At 44.5% G+C, this 23,952-nt stretch overlaps 1 protein-coding gene across 2 annotated transcripts in view; it reads left to right on the top strand.

The window, feature by feature from the left end:
• The first annotated feature begins 974 nt into the window (after nt 1-974).
• LOC135400637 (proto-oncogene tyrosine-protein kinase ROS-like) overlaps nt 975-23,952 on the top strand; it is an 82,715-nt gene continuing 59,737 nt past the window's right edge. For both annotated transcript variants that reach the window (XM_064632468.1, XM_064632466.1), the window contains exon 1: nt 975-1,162. In XM_064632468.1, coding sequence (XP_064488538.1) covers nt 1,016-1,162 — 147 coding nt within the window. In that variant the 5' untranslated portion in view covers nt 975-1,015. The remainder of the gene's footprint in view (nt 1,163-23,952) is intronic.

The raw sequence follows: 23,952 nt of genomic DNA, 5'->3' as shown, positions 1-23,952 counted from the left end.
GCGCTACCTGAGCAAAAAGTAGCGAAATCCCGATATCGTTACACGTACCTAAAAGCCGTTACTAGTAGCGGCGCTACGTACAACACTGCAGACGAGTCAAGAGATCCAACCGGGTCAAGAGATCCACCGAGTCAAGAGGTCCACCGATGGATCTCTTGACTCGATGGATCTCTTGACCCGTTGGATCTCTTGACGTGGAATCGTGTACAAACTGATATAGGAACCATATGCGTCTTATACGGGATTTTTCAATAGGGCGGACACTCCTGAAAGATATCACAACGCCCCTTTCCCTCAATAAAAAAGAAAAGAAAGAAAAAGAAACTGCCAGAAAGACCAACAAACCCGTAGTTTATTTATTTATTTTATTTTATTTTATTTATCCATAATGCTTGCCGCCCTTTGGCAGCCAAAGCATGAGGGAGGTGAAAATACACAAATGCCAAAAATGTAAACAAACGATCCGAGCACACTGATATGACAAAAATAAAGTGCACGAGGAAAACACGATACTCAGAGAAATATCCTTGTACAATCACTATGCATAGTAATGCAATACAATCAACCACTCAAGGACATTACATCATACCACTCTATTTCTCAGTTTCTGACGAGAAATTACTATAGAGGTAGCTAGGAAGTTCGGGAGATTATTCCAGTCAGATATTGTCCTATAGGTATAAATGAATATTTGTGAACACCGATTCGAGAGCCTGCAGAGATATCCTGCTCGAGAAATGCCTGCAGATCTGGCTGCCATCCCCCCCCCCACCTCTACGGGATACCAACATCCCCCTCGAGGTTAAAATCCCACGAAAATCCCCGACTTCATCCCGGCCCATGCACCCCGCCAACCACTGAGAGACACTGGCTGACAGTTCCGATCCCGTCCGCACGGAGCGCCGCGCTCCTCTCCCTCCACGATGGGGCTCTCCCCAACGGGACGTCCCGGACCGTAGTTGAGGTCTGTCCTCTCGTTGGCGAACATGGCGCGGTCCGCTGAAGAAGTTGCACGATGAACCTCTCGCCGACGGATAACTGGCGCGCATACACCACGGTGCTGCGATTGCTGGCTGTGTTGTGGTTCTTGTGTGGATGTACTGGACGTGCAACAGCAGTGGACGTCACTTCCAAGTGTTACGACGCCTGTGGTTCCCGACTGGTGAGTTGTCAGTTCTGCTTGCAGAGTCAGCTGTTCGTCGAAGCCTCGGCGAAAACATGAAGCATGACGTTCGTGCTATTTGCAGCGGTTGTTCTCACGAAAGGGCATGGCATTTTCTTGACGATTTGTATCTCAGTATAGGAAAATAGATAGTTGTTTGTGGATATGCGAAGTAAGGGTAAAAGCGCACTATGGGTAAGCAAATAACAAACAAAAGTTTGGTTGGGTTAGGTTAGGTTAGGTTTTGTGAGCTCAGGTAAGTTTGATCGCGATGGTGTAATTGCGATGGATTAGATAAAGTATGTCAGTGCTCAGGTGGAGCTGCAAAAGCGACAGCACACCTGGACGGTCTGCGCGAGAGTGTTTTCATACAAAAGCCACCGTTGATTAATAACACGTTGTTTAGCAACGAATCCAGACAGGCATATATGCTAACCGAAGGAGCATAATTGCGTATAAATTGAACAGGCATAAATACTAAACTGTGTCGTTACTAAAAGACACACCAGACAAGGTTAATTTTCTTCGCTATAGGATACGCTGGGAAAATTTCTACGGTATACTTACGGATTTACAGAGGCGGTCTAACAGAGCCTATAGACATAGTTGTTTCGCGGTGCAAGCACTGAACGTGTATAAAAGTAATAAATGAAAAAGATCAAGACGCGAAACCTTTCCCCGATAAGCGGAAGAATTACAAACTATACTAATACTAACTGTACTAACTAAATCACGTGCACAGAATATAGGCAACCACCTCAATGCAAGGGTAAAAAGCAGAGGAGGAGGGGGAAATATCTGTTTATTTACAAACATTGGAGCCTGGTGGAATTGTACTTCATCTATATAGTGATCAACGAATATTCTGCAGTATAATCAATCTGCCCTGAAATACATCGAGCCTTATATAATTCCCAAACACTTCGTAATGTGTCGAAGGCAAGAAGCTTGTTCTTGCGTATACAATATGCGTATGTATTAAATTTTTGTTACAAACAAACAGAGGACAGCGCCGTGTTCAGTGGGTCTTTCTCTGCGTCCCGGGTGAACTCTTCATGCTAGCGTGTTTCTTAGCCGCTCTCATGCCTTCTCTTGGCTTCCACAATATTCTTTGTGACTCTTTCAAAAGAATGCGTTTGTCTTCCTGTCGCTTGACAAGTGTTGAACGACGTCGCTCCCACCCGCTTGACAACGCGTGCAGTCTCTTCAGTTTGCAAGGGAAATGAGCACAAACACATACACACACACAAATAATAATAATAAAAAAGAAAAAGCTAAAACCTGCGACCTTTTTTGTACTTTCGAAAATATTGGGCCGTATTTAACCTCCGAAGTCGAGACATTTTTCGCGAGTATCTTTCTATAAAGTTTTTTTTTGTTGCATGGCTTTTATGAGCAGCCGCTATAATGATGACCATGCTGACCACTATGACCATTTGCTTCTTGAGACTAAAGTAGGAAAAGTGAAGCCGGCCCAGGACGCATACTAACCTCCTGTCTCCCACTTCTTCCGGCTGTCCTCTCTCCATCTGTCCGCATCTGTACGCCGCTCATAGCCACAGTTGCTTCGCGGCGCTAACAGTGAGTCAAAAAGAAAGTAGGACACGAGCCAGCATGCAACAAGGACTCCTTACAGACATTTTTATTCGAAACTCTCTTGAGCATGAAATACTCCGGTCATTACCATGAAAATGAAGTAATTACAACAGGGGTTGACTCAAATAACTGATAAACACTCACAGGCTAGAGAGCCTTCGGAAAATCTCCCGATTTTAAGTAATCGTTCATTGACTATTTCGTGCTGCTGTTGACGTATTACCTTTATTTATTCTTCCATGGTTTTTATGTCACCGCGCTGTTTTATTGCTTGCTCTCCGTTTTGCAGCTTCCCTAGGAAGGATCCTTCGCTTATAATAAATGAATAAAAGTAAATAAATAGCAATGCTGTACAGATCGTGGGACGACATGGCGCAGCACGCCGGCAACACGACACAACACATGCAACTGTGTCGTGTCGTCCCACGATAATAACCAACATGCAAGCACCCGCGCTCTTTTCAATGTATAGATCGAAGATTCACTTCGCTATTTATTTCATTCTCCACTTATTTCATCGCGAGCGAAATGTTTTAAGAAATTACAATGAGTCCATTGTTAGCTCAATGCTATAAATGAGTTGCGTACACTTTATTTGTTGTCCCTAACTCCCCCCCCCCCAAAAAAAAAAAAAACAAAAAAACACCACAGTCCATTCTGCTCTTCGCAAAGTTAGTATCTCAAACTACATAGTCGTATATAGACTTTTTGCTTCATCCTACATTCCTTGACATTTACATACAATGGAGAGGACGCACGCTTCGCACCTATGTAAATTCAATGGCTGGTGTAAGTGAGAAACTTTATCCTCGCTGAATGAAAGGCGGCGTTACCTTGACGCCAATACAAAAGGAGCGCGATGCATCGGTTGGGTCGTTCGTGATTTATGATCGAAAAAAAAAAAAAAACGCAATTTACCCTTTCCGTCTCTCTCACTCTCAAGAAAGCCGACAATGCGGAGCTGTCTTTCATTGGTCTTCTTAGACGAATTGTCCAATCATCGTGGGAGATCGCTTGAGCAGACCAATCCGATACCTCCCTGCATTCTCACGCTTCTTGAGAGGGAGCGGGAAAGAGTAAATTGCGGTTTTGCCCAAAAATCACGAACGACGTAACCGATGAATGCCGTTCCTTTCGTGTTGGTAGTCAAACTAGCGGCATCTTTCATTACGCGCGGAGACATTTTTGTGCTTATGTGTGTATTTAATGATCAGAAACTTGCGAAATACGCAGAAAACTTTGCGACATGCCTCCACGGTGTCCTGTAATTGCTGGAAAGCCACAACGAGTTGTGCCTGACGCAATGACGCTTTAGTGCAGTCCTGCCCGCTGCGGTGCGATCAGTATATAGCCTAAATTCGAAATATTCCTTCTCGTACGCTCTAAGAGAGAGAAACAAACAACAACAACAGTATATTGGGGTAGTAACAGCTTGTATAGCCGCCGAGATTGTAGTCACTCCTCAATTTACTCCTCTGACCCTGAAATTTATTCCTATCACTGTGAATGGTCCCTATATGCTTCCCATAAAACTTCCAAGCATCCAGTCCCCAACGACCGCAATTACTCCTTCTTTTTTAATTTTCTTTTTTTTTTTTCTTGCTCGTGCATATTTCACTTAACCGTCACCGTGTTTCTCGGAAGTATATCTTGATTCACACGAGATTTCAACTTTGACGTCACAGTATAAGAACTGGCAATGTCACCTTCTGGGAGAACTGCATGTATGCAGTCTTTCACCCTCTTACTCAGTGGGCGCGATCAATCGAGACAAGAAGACCCTTTGTCGGCCTTCGCTGATATTAGTATCTGCACCATTTTCTGGGAATGCTGTATACGACCCATGTGATTAGATCCACGGAGCATTCGAATCTATGAACATCTGAATACGACATTCGTGGAGCACAGCAACACAATTCGTTTGTGTGTGTGCATGTAGTCTGTGTGTATACAGTGAAAAGAATTCTGATGATGATGATGATGATGATGACTCAAAGAAAAAATGGGGGAAGAATTCTGTTCCGAAACCATAAAGCGGTTCATCGTTCGGAGCATATTCGGATGAAATGGGCCAAATTGCGAAATATGCTGGTCAAGATCCAGCTGTTGTCGTTTTACGCGGGGAGGGTGTGCTACCATTAATCAACCAATTTGGACATATACACTATATATATAGAAAAGAAAAAAACGTACGCTTCTTATTTTCAACGAATAAAGAGGACAATATCATTGTGAATGGCTGGTGAAGTTCTGGACACGATATAGTTGACAATATGTATAATCACCAGATACACGTAGCAATCAAACATTTTGGTTGCTTAACAGATTGTTCCCGGTCGTCCGCCTGAATGTTTATGTACGGAGCAAAGCACAAACATCTTCACGGAGAAAGCCAAAACAGAACTCCATCACGTGACATGCACCCCGAAGGCCAGCCGTTACAGAGGATTGCACCGCTATACCACTGCTGATTTATGAAAAGCGCAGCACTTAACAATGGTCCGTAACACTTAACGTAATTGCATAATTGCGTAGGCGCATTGCAAAAGGGCGTACGCCCCGTTTTCAACAAATCAGGGGAATGATCGTCGACCACGAACGTGTCGTGGAATGCAGTTTAGTTCGACCTTGTCGCCATGTTCGGTTTCAACCCTACCTTCCAGCTCGTTGTTGGGACTTCTATTTTAAGTTTTGTTTCTTTGTTTACGTTTCTTTTCTTTTTTATATATGAAAGGACATCTATGGAGTGAGCTTGCGAGCTAAAAATCATTGTAGCGCAGTTCCCCGACAAGGTGAAACTCCCAGTCGGAAACCGAGGGGAGCATTGTGGCCGTCACACGTCAGTGACTGGCGCGCAAGGCGGTTGTTGCGATGGAAAACTGTCCGTTGTCAACTTCCGTTTGAAGGAACGCCCGCGTCATGACGGCTTTTCGACGCACGAACGACGCGACGGCTTCGTTGTTGACCGCGATGTACACGCATGCGCAGTTAAATGACACCATGGAACCAGCGTCGTGCGTGTCACAAACTTTGAAATCTAGAAACCGCAGACTTCGCATTGAAGTCTAACGTCTTCTGCGGAATACGTTTCGGGCGTTAACAGATTTGAAAATTTGACATAAGTGAAAAAAATGTGAAATTTTGAAAAATTTGTGAGTTAACATTCAGCTTGCATTGCGTGCGTAGTTCAACGGAGCATGTGCAGTGATGAGAAAAAAATCGCGATAACGCGGGAAATAAATAACATGGCGCAGACGCAGGCAAGCTGGTGATTGTGATCCATAAAGAAAATTGCCTGAACTTGGCCAGTAAACATATAACAAGACAGCACAACAACAACAACAATTTTTGATGACGATGAGATGGGGTGTTTCACCGTGGTGGTGCGGTAAAAAGACAGCAATGACGAGATCTCAAACTGAGATCTGAACGGCAATTCACATCAAAGGCAATTCGTATCTGACGAGATCTGAAAACCAAGCAATAAATAAAGCAAGTAGAATGTGGGGCAAAGAAGTAATATCGGTTTTTATTGCCATGGGTCGACAATATTTCGAACGCCTCGTTCGCATAATTTAAATTTGAAACGCAACGATAAACACACGCTTTTTTTTTTTTTTTTTTTCTTGTGTCGTGTAGCGCAGCTATGCCACACGGCTTCTATGTATGCATTCCGGAAACGTTTGCGCCCCGAGTTGATCGACTTTCTCTCTCAGTTCGTATACTTCTCGTCCAATTAGGGTTCGTTGGCAGGGACATCCATTGCCCCCAGCGAGGCTCCGTAGAAGCGCTCCTTACGAAGAGCAGTCGAGGCTTTCCAGGCAATTTGGGGCCGTTTGCAAAGCGGCGCCCTTCTCATGTGGAGCACGCCGGAATGACGGCGCACGAAGTGGGTCTGTGTTATGTCGGCCATCCACACGAACCCTCCTTCCCTTTTCCCATTGGTTCAGGCTGTGCCTGGCGCACCCGAGTGGCAACAACCTGCTGCTTCGTTGCCATGTCTGTCCCTTAGCCTATATGCATGGTGATTTCTCGTGCTCAAGTGCGAAGAAAAGATTTGGTGGTGTACAGAGATGTGTGTCACGTTTCCAAAACAGTTTTTAGTGGTTAACTTCCCGATTTTAATGATTTCAGAATTTAGAATGCATTTCTGAATTTAGTTTGGAATGAACATTTCCAAACTGAGACGACATTCGTCGCGTGACGCAGGTGCCTTCCAGCGCTTGATGTAAGATGTTAGGTTACACCTCGTAAGATGTTAGGAATTACACTTGACACTATTTTAGACTTACGGCCTTGCAGAGCTGTTGATTCGTACCTGGTCAGCGGTGTGCCACGAACGAACGTTTCCGATGCCCCCAGGTAGTGCACTTGGGAGAGGGAAACGAGGGGGAAATCCCCCTTCCCCGTATAAAGTCCCCATAGAACCCGTCCCGAAATATTTTTCTGGCTACGTCACTGGCTCACAGAAAGTTGAGATTAAATTTGAATGTAAAAAAAAAAAAAAGAAAAACAGAGAGGAAATTCAATTCGTCACCTGACGAATTCTGATACTCCTATAAAGAACCACTAAATAGATGAAACACACAGAAAAGAAAAAGAAAACTGTAAAGATGAAAAGCTCACAGAGAAAATGCCCAGAAACGTGTATGTGCCATCAGAAAATGACGATCGCATTCTTTCGCTGCATTGCACTAAATCACATTTATTGCCTTTTGAAAACGAAAACGAAACTAACAGCGCACAACGAGAGAATATCCTAACAGAAGTTCCGATAGAAAATTTTGTAGGTTTCTGTCCACTTTCAGTCGCATGAAAGAGCAAACATTCAGTTTCTCTCTCACTCGTTTCTCTTTGTTTCTCTCTCTCTCTCTTTTCTTTCCTTTGGCGTTTATGTCTCTAGCAAGTACACCGGGAACTGCCGATGTTTCCGCGACATCCCCGTGGATCTCGACAACAACACGAGTGCCGGCCTGCACTAGGGAGTTGAGAACTAGTGTACGATGACGAATTTATCTTCCAATGATATCTTGACATCGACGTTCATGAGGCTAAAAATGTTACCAGGTGTGCAAAAACAGTAACAAAGTTGTTCCAAAATAATGCCACAATACGCTCAGCGCGCTCAGCAAGTAACAACAACAACAACAACTTTATTGCGAGATGATGAATGGGGAGCTTCATCGCAAGGGGCGATGCTCTACCCCATTGCTGGTGGTGATGCGGGGAATGAAATAATGAGCCCAGTTACAATAAGGATCACGGTATCCAGAAAGGCCAAAAGAGCTTTGAGGACAGAGCGTTGGTGGGCTGCATGTGGCCAGGGACCGAGCAATTTTGTGAGAGAGGGGGAGTGGGGGGAGCGGGAGTCGAGCTCGTTAAGGGAATACCTTTGATGTCAAAATAAATTTGACATTTGGACATTGTGAAGCGTATTCGTTGCAAGTAACTCAAAAGTTAACGCTTTTTCCCCTTCACTGCCAATAGTTCTCGGGATCTTCCCGAAGAAAAAAAGAAGAAAAAGAAAAAAGAAACGATCATCGCGAAGTTCGCGAGAGCTACGACCCTACAAAAGGATTACATCTTCTCCAGCACGAAATTAATCTCAGCTATATTTCTCGGAAGATACAGAACTGTCATTAAAAGTTACACTCCAAAATCCATTCTGGCGGGCAGCATACAAATTACGGTTTTGTTCCACCCGGGCTCAATTACGTCATACTTATGCCGATTAGCTTTGTTTCGAGTCCACCATTGTGCAGTACAACTGTACATTATGCGTCATCAACAACCCATTATTAGTCTCTGAAGAATGACGCCGTAGAATTCGTGCGAAGCTCTTGGGAGTCGCTTGACTGCGCTCGAGCGAACCCTTGAAGATGTGTAGTACCGGTAGTCTGTCTTTGTTACAGAAGCGAAGGCTACACAAGGCAGAACCACGCTTGGGACGTGTCCTTGTGGTGCGAAGAGATGCACTGCCTCACTGATTGTGACACGTCTGATTTCTGTCGTTATGTCTGAAGCGTTTCTTATACTATTAGCCTTGCGTAGCACTTGAAGTGTCATAGCAAGAATGCTCGCTGATCTATCTTGCATTGGAGACGAAATTTAGAAACTTGTTATTGTATGGCAGTGTGCTCGTGTTGTTGTTGGCTACGTGGTATAGTATGTACTTGATGTAATAGTGTAGCTGACCGTACTAGCTACAAAGCGATAGCTTGACGGGGCTAATCACTGTGTAGCGTTTGGGAGCCCTTGTGTATAGCTGACCTTTCCCCTTTTATCTTTTCTTTTTTTTGCCAATAAATCCCCCCTTGTCAAATTTCTTGTGGACATTACAGCTCCTTCCACATTTTAACAGTTACGTTAAATGGTTAATAGTTCAAATACAAACATTTAATCGAAATTATTAATAGTTAGCTTTTTCTCTTCTTACATAAGTGATTTGAAGCAGCAAGGTCTTTTGGTTGTGGGAGCAACAGCACCAAATCTTTCCTACTATATCTATCATATCATATCCTATCCTAACATAACCTAGCTTCATTTATAACCTAAGCTAATCGTCACGTATTTCGATTATATGCACGTTGTCTCGACTTCTGAATCGTATAGTGGCCTACAGGTTTTATACAGTGCAGTGTTGAGCTGAGTACCCAAAAATAACCCATAACGAAGGGGGGGGGGGGATATATTTATTAGACGAAAAGGAAAAAAAAACGGGGAAAGGTCAGCCAAACGGGACGTCGGCTTGCTATTCCAGAAATAAGAAATAATAATAAATAAATAAAAAGAAAAGATAAGAATTAAAGAAAGAAAGAAATAGGAAGGAATAAGAAAGAATTAAAGGAAGAAAATTAAGAAATAAGAAATAAAGAAAAGAAATTTGGAAATAACGAAAAACTAACAGATGATCAAAGAAGGATGAGGTAGATTAATGACAAAGATGACAAAAAAAAGATGACTAATAAACGGTGAAGGAATGATGAGATGAATCACAGAAGAAGAATGAGATTTCACGACTGAGTTCACAGGCTGTTCATCAGACCTGAATCTCTCAAGAAAGTGAGAACTGCTTTGGTCACAGACCGCTGTGTGTGATCTCGTACTGGGCCGAGCAGAGTGGCCAGAGAAAAGTCCGTGCACCGCAGCTCGAGTAGGCGTCGTCTCAACGTGGCTCGAGGGGTGTCGAATCTGTGACAGTCGAGAAGAAGGTGTGGCACATCAGCTACAACAGCGCAAGTGGGGCATTTGGGCGACTGGAGGAGACCCATTTTACAGAGGAGTAGAGGTGTCCTGGCGGCATTAAGGCGTAGTCGGTGTAGAATGGACGTTTCTTAACGAAGGGATAGTACAAGATATTTTAGCAATTGCGCGAGAAGATAAAACGGATAAAATTACCCCTGATTTGGAAGCGCATGTTTACGTTTTCAATATAAGTATACGGATATATTAAAAAGCACGCTCACCTATAACGATATGATGATGTCTTAAATACCCCCCTTTTCTTTTTTCTATCACACCACTTCACGGTATGATGTATATATACGCCTGTATTATGTAGTTCCGATAGAGAAACGAACAACACGCATTGCCTGTCTGAATGTATACTTCGACGCGTATGTTTTCCCACGCTGTACATACGTGGCCAGCGATCCGCTGCATTCCAGCAGGCTGCCGTTCGTTCTGGCTTCGTAATTCGGCAGCACCTGTTATTCGCCGGGCTTCGCTGCTCAACTGACCGTGTCTAAACAGCGTCACCGCTGCGCTCCTTTCATTCACGGGCTTCACGGGATACCAAGAAGGCATCGTGGGAAAAACCGTCTTCAATGTCGAGTTGTTTCACGCTCTTACTGTAACATCGCGCAACTCGGACGATCACCGCCTATAGTGAGCGAAGGGTACGTGATTCAGCACGTCCTGTTCTCTGCAATCGTCCGGTAGGATATCCACCGAGATGGTTTATTCCTTTGTTATTGCAGTCGTGATGTTGCGTGATTCAGATCAAGTTAGACATGTAGTGATTAGATATTTTCAAGTTTCCTTCTCATTGGTGAGGTTATCCTAGAGTCTGGTATAGGCGGTTGGTTCGAATCTTACCGTAGGCTGTGACGTTAGCTGTTTTACTTGGGTTTTACGGCAGACTTTCCAGGAGAATGCCGGCGCAGTTTCTCCTGAAGTCGGCCCAAGACGAATACAAAACCCGCTGTCTCAAGGGCTGCACGGAAAGTTATTTTAAAACGGAAGCGAATATTATGTAGGCGAAGTGAGTAGTAACGTGGTCGAACGTGTTGCATAATAATGCAGCTCACGGGTATGTGATATGTGCATACCGATCTTCGTGTGAAACGGCATTCATTTTGTTTTTTTTTTACCATTCTTGTCGGGTTTTCGGGTTTACGGGTGCAACTTCGGAGATATTCGGGTACATTCGGTGCCAAAGAGACACCCTTTCCATTCAAAAATTGAATGCAGAATTCTGCAATTCAATTCGGAACTAGAATCAAATACGTTATCTACCATGCCCAAACGTGGGGCGTACGACTTTTTGTGACAATTAACGTACCTGCATAAGTGTCACAAAAAGGCGTACGCCTCCCATTTTTAACCAATCAGAGGAGACAACGATATCATTCGGGGTGATAACGCTGCGAAGCTCTATTGGAAGAACTTTGCTGATAAGACATTAGAGCGAGTTCTAGTGCATCGTACGCTGTCGCCTTGGCGTGCGTAAGGGATAATATAGGACCACCAAACCTATCCCTTACGTACGCTATCACCTTTCCGTACGTAAGGGGTAGCGTTGGTGGCTCTGCGCATGCGCAAAACAAAACGAGAGCCTCGCGCATTGCGCAGAACCACCACGCTATTCCTTACGTGCGCAAAGAGGATAGCGTACGCTGCACTAGAACTCGCTCTAATGTCTTATCAGCAAAGTTCTTCCAATACGGCTTCGCAGCGTTATCACGCCGAATGATATCGTTGTCTCCTCTGATTGGTTAAAAATGGGAGGGAGCCTTTTTGTGACATTTATGCAGGTATGTTAATTGTCACAAAAAGTCGTACGCCCCACGTTTGGGCATGGTACACTGTTAAAACAGAACTTCACCACATCGCACGCTCATAGCCAACCACCATTCCGAATGATATCATTCTGTGTCATGATTTGTTCAAAACAGGGGGGAGGCGCCTATCTTGGACAGATTATCTTGTCCCAGATAGGCGCCTCCCCCCTGTTTTGAACAAATCATGACACAGAATGGTATCATTCGGAATGGTGGTTGGCTGTGAGCGCGCTATGTGGTGAAGTTCTGATTTAACAGTGTAGATAACGTATTCGAGATAACGAGATATATAGATAACGTAGCTTCCTCAGCTCATTCCAATTCATTCACTCATTCTTAGACAGCTATCATGCCTGTTGGAAATGACGCAACGACGTATCGATGCCGTACACTCGAGGATATATGGCCCGACGACCATAACTCCAGCCTCCCATATTATCCCGTCTTAAACCCATCTTCCCACCATAGCGCTTCCCTTTCTTGGCACTCCCTAATGCCCCCTCTGGGTATAAGGAGTGTGCACTGCGAACTTTCCCACGGTCTCGGGAAAAGGGCAGGTAAGAAAGAAGGCGGACGCGCGCCAGCATTGTACATGCCCTGTGGGAAGGAGGAAGCAACAGCTGGACAGTGGGACAGGACCCGGAATCGTGCTTCTTGTTCCCCTCCTGACCGCCTTTCCTGGCAGCTGTTGCCCTTCCAAGATACTCCGTTGCACGGGCCGAAGCTCCGGAAGTGATACGGAGAAGAGCACTTTACAGGAACTGCCTCCGTAAGTCGAGGCGTCAGTAAGACGGGGCAGGCGTTGCGGGTGTTTGTTATCATGGTCGTGCGCACGATATTTATACTAGTGAGTGCTAGTAGACCGTAGTCGTATAGTTACCGTGTCAATATCGCACCGAATCAACTGATAAGATATTCTGATCAGGCACGGCTTCACCGACGCTGGTTAACTTTGAACCGACATCAAGGGTTGCTAAAATCAGAAGTTAACACTCAATTCTTCTTTTACAAACGTCAGTTGATGCCCCCGAGCATGCGGTTCTGGATAAACGTTGCCATTGGTTCAGATGGGTACGGTAGCTTCAACAACAACAGATAAATTGATGATGATGAATGGGGTAGCTTCAGGTGACGTTATCAACGGTCTATTTTTATACGGTACTGGCATTACGGTAAACAACAACAACAGACAAATTAATGATGATGAATGGGGAAATTCGCCACGGTAAACAAGCGATGGACTGTTCCTGGTTTCATTGCGTTCGCATCAGGTTCAGTCTTAACCAACACAATCTGCACATTGTCGGACTGGATGGAATAACTTTTAGACCCAGACGAAAAAAAGAAAAGTAGCAGAAGACAACGCTTTGAGCTATCCATTAAATATATTCTGGGGAAGAAAGAACAACGAGACACAGATAACGGTGATATCAGTGCCGTTATCCTCCGGACTGTTAAATGAAATGAGTCATCAATGCCGGTCAAGGAATATTATGAGACAGGTAGCGCTGTATGGACTATGCATGCTGCTCGGATCCCACATGTTGAACTCTTCCATTCTATCTTCCTGTTTTATGACAAGCCTTCTTCCAGCATCGCGCTTTTGCCAACAGGTCATTTTACCTATTTAAATATTTGCTCTAAGTACTCATCTTAGCTAATACCTCGTTAATAAAACTTTTACGTTTGCTACCAGATGTCGGGCAACGTGACTCACAGGCTTCTCATTGTCCTTAACTTACCACGGTATACCAGCGTGAAAGAGGTGCGAAATTGTTCGAGAGCCGACTGTCAATATTACATATACTGTGAGACACAAACGAGCTCAGTGGTCCTGCGCATCATCGTCATCAGGTTGAGCTGCTGGATATGCTGGATCACATTCGCTCGCGAGCTCATGCTCTGCGACCTTCGTCCTGTAGCCAATAAACTGCACTGCCAACCCGTTTCTGCCTAACAATACTTAATAAACTGCACTGTCAACCTGTTTTTGCCTAACAATACTTAATAAACTGCGCTGTCAACCCGTTTCTGCCTAACAATACTTAATATTGCATATCCTAGATATCCTCAGTTTTCTCCGAGTCTCACGACTCGTGAACTGCACGTGGCGTTGCTGTAGTGTCTCTTTCCTTCTTTTCCTTCTTCCCTTTTCTGTTTTCTTTTCTCTCTTTCGTTGTTTTGGGAATAGCAAGCCGGCTCTTTGCAAGGCTAACCTTTCCTTTCTTTTTTTCCCCTTAATAAACATATTCCCCCCTCGATATTCTCTACTCATTATGCACAGTTTACACAACGCGGCACGACCGTGCCAGACCTTGCAACTGTCTCTAATGGGGAAGAACCCTTCGTGAGCTCCATGAGAACGGTAATTTGAAGTGGTCGTACCCGAAGGAAACATTGTTTGGAAGCAAGCCATCATCGCCGTCGTTGCGTCGAGTGGTACAGTAAATATTATGCCGATCCAGTAACAGATTACTCCGCCCTAACAGTGTGCGCTCATCTGAGCACATGGTCTGCTGTCATCGGACACATGACGCAAACATGATTTCTGTGCTGGCTCAGTGTTTGAGACATGGGAGCGTTCATTAGCCTGCGTCGAGGGGCGAAATGAGAGAGACTGGTTTTGTGGTTAAGTTTACGCAGTTTAGCGCGATCGCTTTTTATTTATTCTCCGCTTTATAGGGGGCGTTGATTGATGACGTTGGCGGAGTCCTGGGTCCTGTGTGTCAGCGTGCACACGGCAGTCGTGTAATTGAATTGCGTGAGAAGGTATCTGTCCAGATAAGCTGAGCTATCTGCAAGATTACATCCATTATTTTTATTTCGTTGAAAAGATAGTGCTGTCGTTTCTGCTGGTCGTTGTCACAGCGTTCCAGTAGGAGGAGGGGGAGGCACCGTAGCCAAACGTGGTTGTTTGATGTCAGCTACAAGCGCCGTGTGAAGCTCCGGCACGGAACCTTTGGACATAAGCGGAATAGTGGCAAGCCAGGTCTCAGTATTTTTTATATCTCAATCAATCAATCAATCAGTATCAAGCTAGGCTGATCCATAAGCTCGAACAAATAACTCCTGACGCGGCTCGTGGGAGAAATTAATATTTCGAGAATTTTAAAAAAATCCAACGTAGCCCAGTGGGCATACTTGTCCGAAATAGGCCACAACGTACGTAGTTTAACATGCCAGTCTACACTCCGTCATGTTACTTATACAGCCAGGGTTCCATGGGCGCTCTGTAATTGCTGTGCTCCTTACTTTTTGTGGCAACACATTTATTTCCCATTTTCCTTACATGGGGTGTCATCGTTTGGACCACAGTACCCTCAGTGCTTGTAGAAGTTAAAGAAATACACAGCAAAAAAAGAAAAAAAGTTAACCGGAAAAACTGCGTGTTTTTATAGGGTTTTTATAAAGTGTGCCATCGAGGAATAAACGGATAATTAATTTAATAAAACACTCGCACAGGTGCGGTGCCTTATACATTTACCCTCGCGTTTCCTGTCAATATATCAATTAGACATCCTCGTCCCATTACTCTAAATCTTGACTTGCCGAATATTGCGGAAAGTGGTTACAGAATAGAAGGCTGGCTATATCGTGGTGCTTGTCCCCCTTCTCATTCCAGATATCTTATTTCCGTTTCTGATAGATATAACAACAATGTATTTCTCATCTTATTTATGTAGACGCGGCTCTGTTCTGGTAGTGTGCAAGCCATGAATGACGCCAGGTGTGCGACGTATACTTTATGAACCACAGACCTCCAAATTTACGGCATCGCTGGTCTTCCTCTTTTGACCTCTGTTACCGGAAACTTATTTTGAACACAAAACTGGCCGAACGGGATGCTGGAACAGCGTGTATCGGATAATTCGTGGAGTTATGAAAGTATATAGAAGCAATACGAAGATACTTCGCGGATATGCTTCGTAGACATTGAATTGTTTTCGCCTGAGAAATGATAGAATTGTTCGACGTGAGCTATCGTGTATAGTGGGCGAGAAAGACGCATGCAAAAAAGCGAGGAACTAAAGGGAACGATGGCGTGTTTTCGCTGCAGCCTCTATTTCTCCGGCGGGGCAGTTCCTGGCATTCTAGAGTTTTTGAGCATATAGGGTGCGTGAGAGTAGAGGCCCCAAACGCGAGCGCTACGGTGCACGCGGCAGCCTCTCCTCGTGCAGGCTTTTGAAATACGGTTTTTCACAACGCAAAGCAGTGCGCTTGCGTTCCTCGTGCAATGGGGTAGGGTACCGCACCACCGCGGTGAAACACCCCATCTCATCGTCATCATCTATTGTTGTTGTTGCGTTCCTCGCTAATAGCGCAGCTACGACTAATCAAAGACTTACAAAAGACAAAGAAACCGCAAAAAAAGACTATTATTTTTTCGACAACATCAACAAAAAAAAACAAAAAAAAAGAACTCGCCGTTTGTAAACATTGCGTCGGAAGTAGAAAAAATAATTTGTATTGCAAGACAGAGCAATTTTGTTGTTGTTGTTGTCAATGTTTTCGGCAGTTCCGGGTCACGCTGATTCTCCCCGGCCGATCCTCATTGACTCCTGCTACGCGGTGCGTCGCAGTCGGAAAATACGACGTCACACGTACCCAGAAAAAAAAAAAAAAAGTATATATATATATATATATATAAAAATTGGACTTTCCAAATTCGTTTTCAGTTACGCGTGAAAACGCGATATTGCCAACCGTCCCTTTAAATCACTGCAAACGACCGACGTACAACACTCCGTATATGCACACACCATGCGGAAGCAAGTGCACCAGCTGGCGCTCGCATGCGAACATCTCCCCACTCCAAAGAGCTGGGCGCTCCCTTCCTTGACGAAAAAAGAAAAGAAAAACGAACTCTCCCCTTCACCTGGCGGACATAGAAGGTAAATAGAGGTACGGTACGTACGACCTTGGTGCGTAATGCGAGAAGGAAAGGAGGGAAGTGGCACTACGAGCGTACACGCAAGAAACGTAGCGTGTACGCAGTTTCTTTGGAGCGGGGGAAAAATATAAATGGATAACACTACTCAATGGGATTGCGTCACTGAACGAAGGAAGAAAGTAAAATTGAAAAAAAAAAAGTTTTCTTTCATTGATGACAGGAGTGTCGTCATGGAGGGGCCGTATCCACATTTGCGCTCAGTCATCTTTCCTTCAGCATCACTTTACTCGTGACCGCGTACGTTAAGGTGTTTCCGGAGCTTTGGAAAGTATGGACCACGCTACCGTATATGCTATGCGGGTGTCGCGCGTTTGGAAGACTCGGTCGAGTACATTTTTGTGCGACCAGTACACAATGTACTGGTCGTACGAATCAGTACATTGTGCGAATCAGTACGAATATAGGTTGTATTGGGAGCGAAGTATCCGCCCTGTCTCCCATCCATGCGTTGGCATTCGATGGCTATTTATACTGAGTTAGAAGGGAAACAAAGAAAAGGAGATGAGACGGCCACGAAGTAACAGAAACAGATGATCGAATGGGACACATGGCGGATGCTCGGAGGAATGTTGTGTGCGCTATAAACTTGTGGAAATAACTTAATGGGAAGTGCATAATTCTAAGGGCGCGACAAAGTAGTGATATAGAGTATTTGAGGTACCAAATACGTATACGTTAGGTACGTTTCTCAGAACTTGTACTGAACTTTACGGCGCCTTTCAGATTGTCTATACCTTGTACTGTAAGTAATCTGAGATCTAGTACTCAACTATCCAACTGGTCATGAGAACACAGAATTAAAAAAATATCAATAAACGATTAAACACATTGTTCGTCCATTACCAGTCGTTATATGCAATAATCATACTGATTTCTGTCTATCGCAACGTGTCCTGAAGATGAGGTGATGAACGAGGCTAGAGGGTCGATAATCAGTGGAGTCAGTAAGACATCTCAGTAAGACATCCCATTGTGCCTTGGGGTATACCCCAAGGCACAATGGGGCAGGATGAGCGGCAGGCACAATGGGGCAGGATAAGGTGCGGCCTACTATAGTGGGCCGCACCTTACGTGGCGAATTCCCCATTCATTATCATTAACTTATTTGTTGTTGTTGTTGTTGTATCGCAATGCTTTGTTTATGTTTCTACATATCTGTAGGAAAAGGATATGTTAACGGGAGCTGCCGATACTTCGAACAGAGGAGAACAGTCTCCGTTCGAAATATGGACTGTTCTCGTCACGGGGTCGTCCTTACCGGCTCGCTGGAGGTTTTTCACTATGCTTCTTATTATTTTGTAAGTAATATTTATAATGATAATTTGTGTGTGACTTATGTCATTATGCAGCTGCGAGTACTGATGTCCATAGTTTCTTTCGTTTTCTGTCGTTTCTTTTTGTGTGCAAGTACGGCTTCTTGGCTCAACCATAACTTTACACAAACATATAGCTGATTGTATGTAAATTAAAGGCATCCGTTTCGGTACCTACTCATGAAGCAGTAAATTAGCATAACTAGAACGTCGTAGCTATAGCACGAGTGAAGAATGTTTGCTAAAAATTGTGCGTGAATCTCAATCAAAACATAATTATTTTCACACTGCTGGTCACGAGCAAACTGTGAAACGTGCTGTGATACCAACAAATCTGCAACGTACTTGAAGCGTACTTTGAATTACTTTGCCAAGTGCTTTTAACTGCATGGCTTGATGTTCATTCGCAGTGTTGTACTTTGTACTGCGCTTTGCACTGTATCAGTGATGTCAGGTGACAAGTACTTACTTTAAGTTATCAGGTATCTCCAGGTACTTTGCCCACTACTGACAAAAAGCAATACATGGAACATAGGCGATGTTTCGCTGAAAGCGCCATCTTCTTCGGGACCTGAAAACATTAATCGAAAGCGTACGAAGTGATTACGCGAATGCGCAGTTTAAAGTGATATTACTAAAAATGGTATTTATTTCATTTCGTATCAGAAATCAACCTCACTCAAATAGTCAGTACGTATCTCATGAACGCCGTGTTTTTCTTCTTTTATTTTCCGTTGTTTTTTCTTTTCCCTTTTTTTGGAATAGCAAGCCGGCTTTTTGCCTGGCTAACCTTTCCTTTCTTTTTGTCCTAATAAACATACCCCCCCCCCCAACTAAACGAACTTCAACGAATACACCTCTCCCTGTTTGTAAACAAATGACGTCATAGTGTTCGACAGCGCCACCAATTTGGTAGAGTTGAACTACGCTCGAAGCTATGGACGAACAATGTCGGGCCCGAAAGTCACGGTCTTGAGGGGATTACGATGGTTCCTGAAAGGGACGCGACTTTCGGTCCTACTTTTCTTTCAATAGGAGGCGCCGAACAAGTGCCTATTCGTGGAACCCATCCCTCCCCTTTCGATTTGTTTCGGTTTCAGTCTGCCTACCAACGTCATGATGACGTTTCTCGGGTAGAGGTCTGTTTTTGAAAGGACCCGCGAAACTTTATAGATTCGGATTCTCCAAAAGTAGGTGACGTCATCGGGACCTCTTTCGTCTGTCTCCTAGCAACAGTGCTGTCCACCTCACGTTGGAAGATTGCCAGCAGCTGTGGTGAGGAAATGGAAATTGAACCTTGGAGGTACAATGTCGCCTGACGCGTAGAATTACGCTCCCATAATTCATTAATTGTTGGCAACATTTCCCTGAATCTGGGGTCAGATGCACGAAGGGTAGACACAAAGGGACGAGACAAAATTGATTTTATGATGCTTTCCCGTCACATATCGAGGAACGATATTTTTAGAATCACGCAATAGACCGTCAGCTCTCAAAGTATTACTGCGCCGCAGATAGGTGGAATGGACACAGAGAGGTCACGCTCCCTCCTACACGAGATAATGTAACCCATCACACTCGCTGTGCTTCGCTACTAGCGGCACGACACTACGCTGCGAGAGAAAGTGCGCTCCCCTACTGATGGCGCATGGTGGCGCTGCAGTATTTTTCCTGACGCGCTATTGTGCCTCCTTACCTCCTATGGCGTATATAGTTGACGGACTCACGACAATAGAGGAAAACTGAAGGCACCATTTGCGCATGTGAAGTGACGCCCTTACCAGGACCTTATGGGAGTAACTACCTACATTGCTTAATTGATGATCCCGGAGAGGGTAAAACGTCCTTAGTATTAGTTAGGCGTTGCGAATAATTATTTTCAAACCGTTTCAAAACACATGCAACACATGTACGGATATAAACATGTATACAGCACGTATACACGTTTTTTTTTTCATACGGATCAGAAGATGAAGTAGCGCTTACTTTGTTTCATACCCTCTCTTGTGCCCTTTTCGGCCTTACGTGTGCAGTTTCGAAATCGTTCGTATTTATTCGTTTTGGAAGTAACACCGATTCGATTCGAAATTCGAATGGATAATCCCGTCGGAAATGAATCGAATCGAAGAACAGAATTATTTGCTTCAGTATTCGAAAAATTCGAATATTCGCACCACATATATATAGTACACATTGTACCGACATTGTCCATTGAGTAGTGTACAACGTGAGCTCAATGATTTTGCTCGTGACGCTGATGTTGAAAGGAGATGTACTTAGGTGCTTATCCGATGCTTAGCATCGGTTTTTTGACTCAGGGTGCTATCTGTCTTTACTTATTACGTTTATTTTCTTTCTTTCTCTCGTTTAAAGTGCACCACTCATAAGGATTATTTCCGTTGGTGGGCACTAATAAATAAATAAATAGATAAAATAGTATTTGTGGACGCTACATACCCATGCCAGTAAAAGCGAACCCCTGTGGCCGACCCCTTGTACCCAATGAGCGATGCGTAGTTTTGACAGCAATTCCCGTGCGTACACTTCTTCCTTTAGAATTAGGAACAAAGCGGCCAGCGGAAACGGTTCCGCAGGCCTCTGTGGCCGTAACGCGCACGCGGTTTTATGCAGCAACATCCGGTCGACGAGGGAGGAAGTGCGTACAGCCTCTACTTCCGTCCACGTGACCACTACAATGGGCTAATAGTACACCGCATCCCCGTATTACCTGCATGGGATGGAAAGCATGCTCAGCGGAAGTGAAAGGGAAAAAAAAGTGTTTGTTATTTAATCCGCTTTACACGCTCATCCGTTAATCGTAACAGATAAGGCTGAACCACTTCCCGGCATTTTTTTTTTTTTTCGTTTTGCGAAAATTTGAATCGCGTTAGGAAGCACTCAGTTTTGTCTTTCGTCCGATTTGATATAGACGCCCCTACGTCATCGATTACGTAACGCCGCCGCGCAAAGCATGCTGGTGCATTAGACACTATCAACTTTATCAGCCTATCAGGCAACGCGTTCTTCGCGCTTCTTGCCCGCCACAGCAAAACATAACATGGAACCAGTCCTCTCGTGACCTCACATGTTTGTAAACGGAGGGTCATCTATTGCTAGAGCTTTATGCGCTGCATAATCCGTTCAGAATGATATCGTTATCTTCCCCGTTTTGTTGAAAATCGGTATATCTTTTTTGTATCACTTAAGATCCATCGAAACTGATACCAAAAGGCGTGCACTTGCTATTTTTCACAAATCAGAAGAAAAAAGGGGAAAAAATCTCGTTCGAGTGACGTTTGTTTGCTTGTTTGTTTAGGGGATTGAGGAGAGGTTGGCCCATAGCAGCAGGCCTGCTGAGCATGCACAGTAGCTTTGGTACGTTAGCAGAAATGATTTCCTCAGAGCAGAATAACAACAACAACAACACTACTACATGTATGACGATGGGATGAGGTGTTTCACGGCAGAAACAGAACAGAGAAGCAAGCACAGGTAAAGATTTCACTAACGCAACGTCGTTCACAACTGCGTTCAGCTTTACACATGCAAGCTTATCCAGAGCTTTGTATTCCATGCCATTATAGTGTCCAGTGCGTAGCATCTTCTACATAACTAGGGTTTGTGGTTTTCGGCATTTATTTTCAACCCAATTCGGGAGGTGTTTATCGGCATTTATATTGGGGACTATAAATGGGATTTTTTCGGCATCTATATTCCGCCCAAAAAATAAATGCCCGAATACGGGCATCTATTTATTTCGCATGAAGGAGAGCCTGTTTTGCGGGCGAAGTAACAACGAACCGAAAAGAAGTGAATTGATTCATGGTTTCATAAACATGTCTTTTATTGCCTGTGCCAAACCAGCAAACAATGAGACTACCTCTTGTTGTAATAGATGCAAGCGTGCATCATCATGCTCGCTCTGTCATAGCGGCTCGCTCCTTGCGATTAATAACACGCAGTTAAGAGAACGCGCGCTCAACATTAGCGCTAGAAACAGGAATAGCCAGTATGCTTAAGGCGCATTGCGATAACAAAGGCCATGTGCTCGAACGGGTCGTCCAAAACTGAATAGGAGATATATCCACCTGAGGGGCAGGGCATGCAGCATATTCGAAAAACTCGCGCTTTATATCATCCATACGAGATTCATCAACAGAGCTGAGGTCATCCTCCTATAAGTGCTTACGCACAACGAAACAAGGGCACAGCCCGAAGATAATGCCACGCTCCAGTCGACAAAGGGAGATTCCAAGGGGATTTCCCTTTGCGGTTCCAGGGATGGCAGCATGTCAGGATACGAGAAATTCGTATTTTTTCGGAATATTCCGAATCTGAAAAAATCATTCGGGGGGTGTTTTCCGGCATTTTTCGGAAAATGCCGAATAACACGAACCCTATACATAACTATTGTTACCTCAACGAACCCAAAAGAACACAAATAGGCGGATGCGCTTGGGGATGGGGGATCTAACGCTTAACCCAATGGTTTTTGAAGAGGTTAATTGTCACAAAAAGGCATACGCTCCTCTCTTTTCACAAATCAGGAGTGATAACGGTATCATTATGTGCAATCGTTGGCCTCCAGCGTGTTATGTCATGAAGCTCTGTTTTGAGAGTGTGTGCAGCGTATGCTCTGGTACATAATGGTTTCACAAATATATTCTCTCATGATGGATGAAACGCTTACTGTCACGAAAATAGTAAGCTACTAAACTATTCATGTCGTGCCATTTTCGCGCATGCTTAACACATTGAGGCAATCTCTGGCTTCAATGTTCGACACCCGAAGCGCGTAAGGCACACTCTTAGAAATGAACTTCACCGCATAGCACGCTCCTAGCCAACCATCATCTCGAATGATATCGTTTGTTTGTTGAAAACGATATAAATTTGTTGGTTGAAAATGATATATTTGTTGAAAACGGGAGGCGTACGCCTTTTTTGCGACAGTTACGAACATCATAAGTGTCACACACACACACACACACACACACACACACACAAATAGAGATACGATGATGAGATGGGGCTGATGCCGGCTAAGTGTCACAAAAAAAAAAACATACGGCTCCAGTTTTCAACAAATCAGGGCAAATAACGATATCGTTCGAGATGACAGTTGGCCAGGAGCGTGCTATGCTGTGAAGTTCATTTTTAAGAGCGCAGGCATACACATATACCTCAACTGAATGCCACTCGCGCCCGAGAAGGCTGCTCCGGCCGAGCACGTCAAGTCTGGGAACATAAAGACATGAAAGAACTGATGTTCTGAGGCTGGAACAACACAGAAGGGACAAATACATACAACGCCTCAATTTGCCTAAGAAATTAACGATGAAAGATGAAAGCCACTGAAAAGGTTAGCTATAGCTGTAGGACTCGAACCCACATCTTCTGGATTGCCAGTCCAGGGATGTGGGTTCGAGCCCTACAGCTAGCTAACCTTTTCAGTGACTTTCATCTTTCAACATCAAGACAATCTGTCGCACGCGGAGAACCTATACTCGTAACGAGCGGAAACTCCAGGGCGGAAACCCCGGGACTCAATCATTGTGAAGTTACTTGGGGACGAAAACGACGGCCGTCATCGGACAGGCCTGGGAATTTCTTCATTATTCCCCGCTGTCCATCCGGTTTGGACCACCTTGGGCCATATAGCTTCTAACTAAGTGTCCGCAGCGCCCCCGCATCAACGGACTTCCTCCGGCAAAGGACGCCCTTATTGACTCGCAAGCCATTAACCACGATGGAGCAATGCTGCGGGAAGTAGGGAGAGGAGGGGGGGGGGGGGAGGAGGAGAAACTCATCCTCATTGAACGCTGAAAGGCCTGAGAACTTTTAGCGATTGACCCTTGGGCTGCAGCT

This window comes from Ornithodoros turicata, chromosome 7, assembly GCF_037126465.1.
Source record: "Ornithodoros turicata isolate Travis chromosome 7, ASM3712646v1, whole genome shotgun sequence".
NCBI classification, from domain to species: domain Eukaryota; kingdom Metazoa; phylum Arthropoda; class Arachnida; order Ixodida; family Argasidae; genus Ornithodoros; species Ornithodoros turicata.
This window is presented reverse-complemented; position numbering and strand designations above follow the sequence as displayed.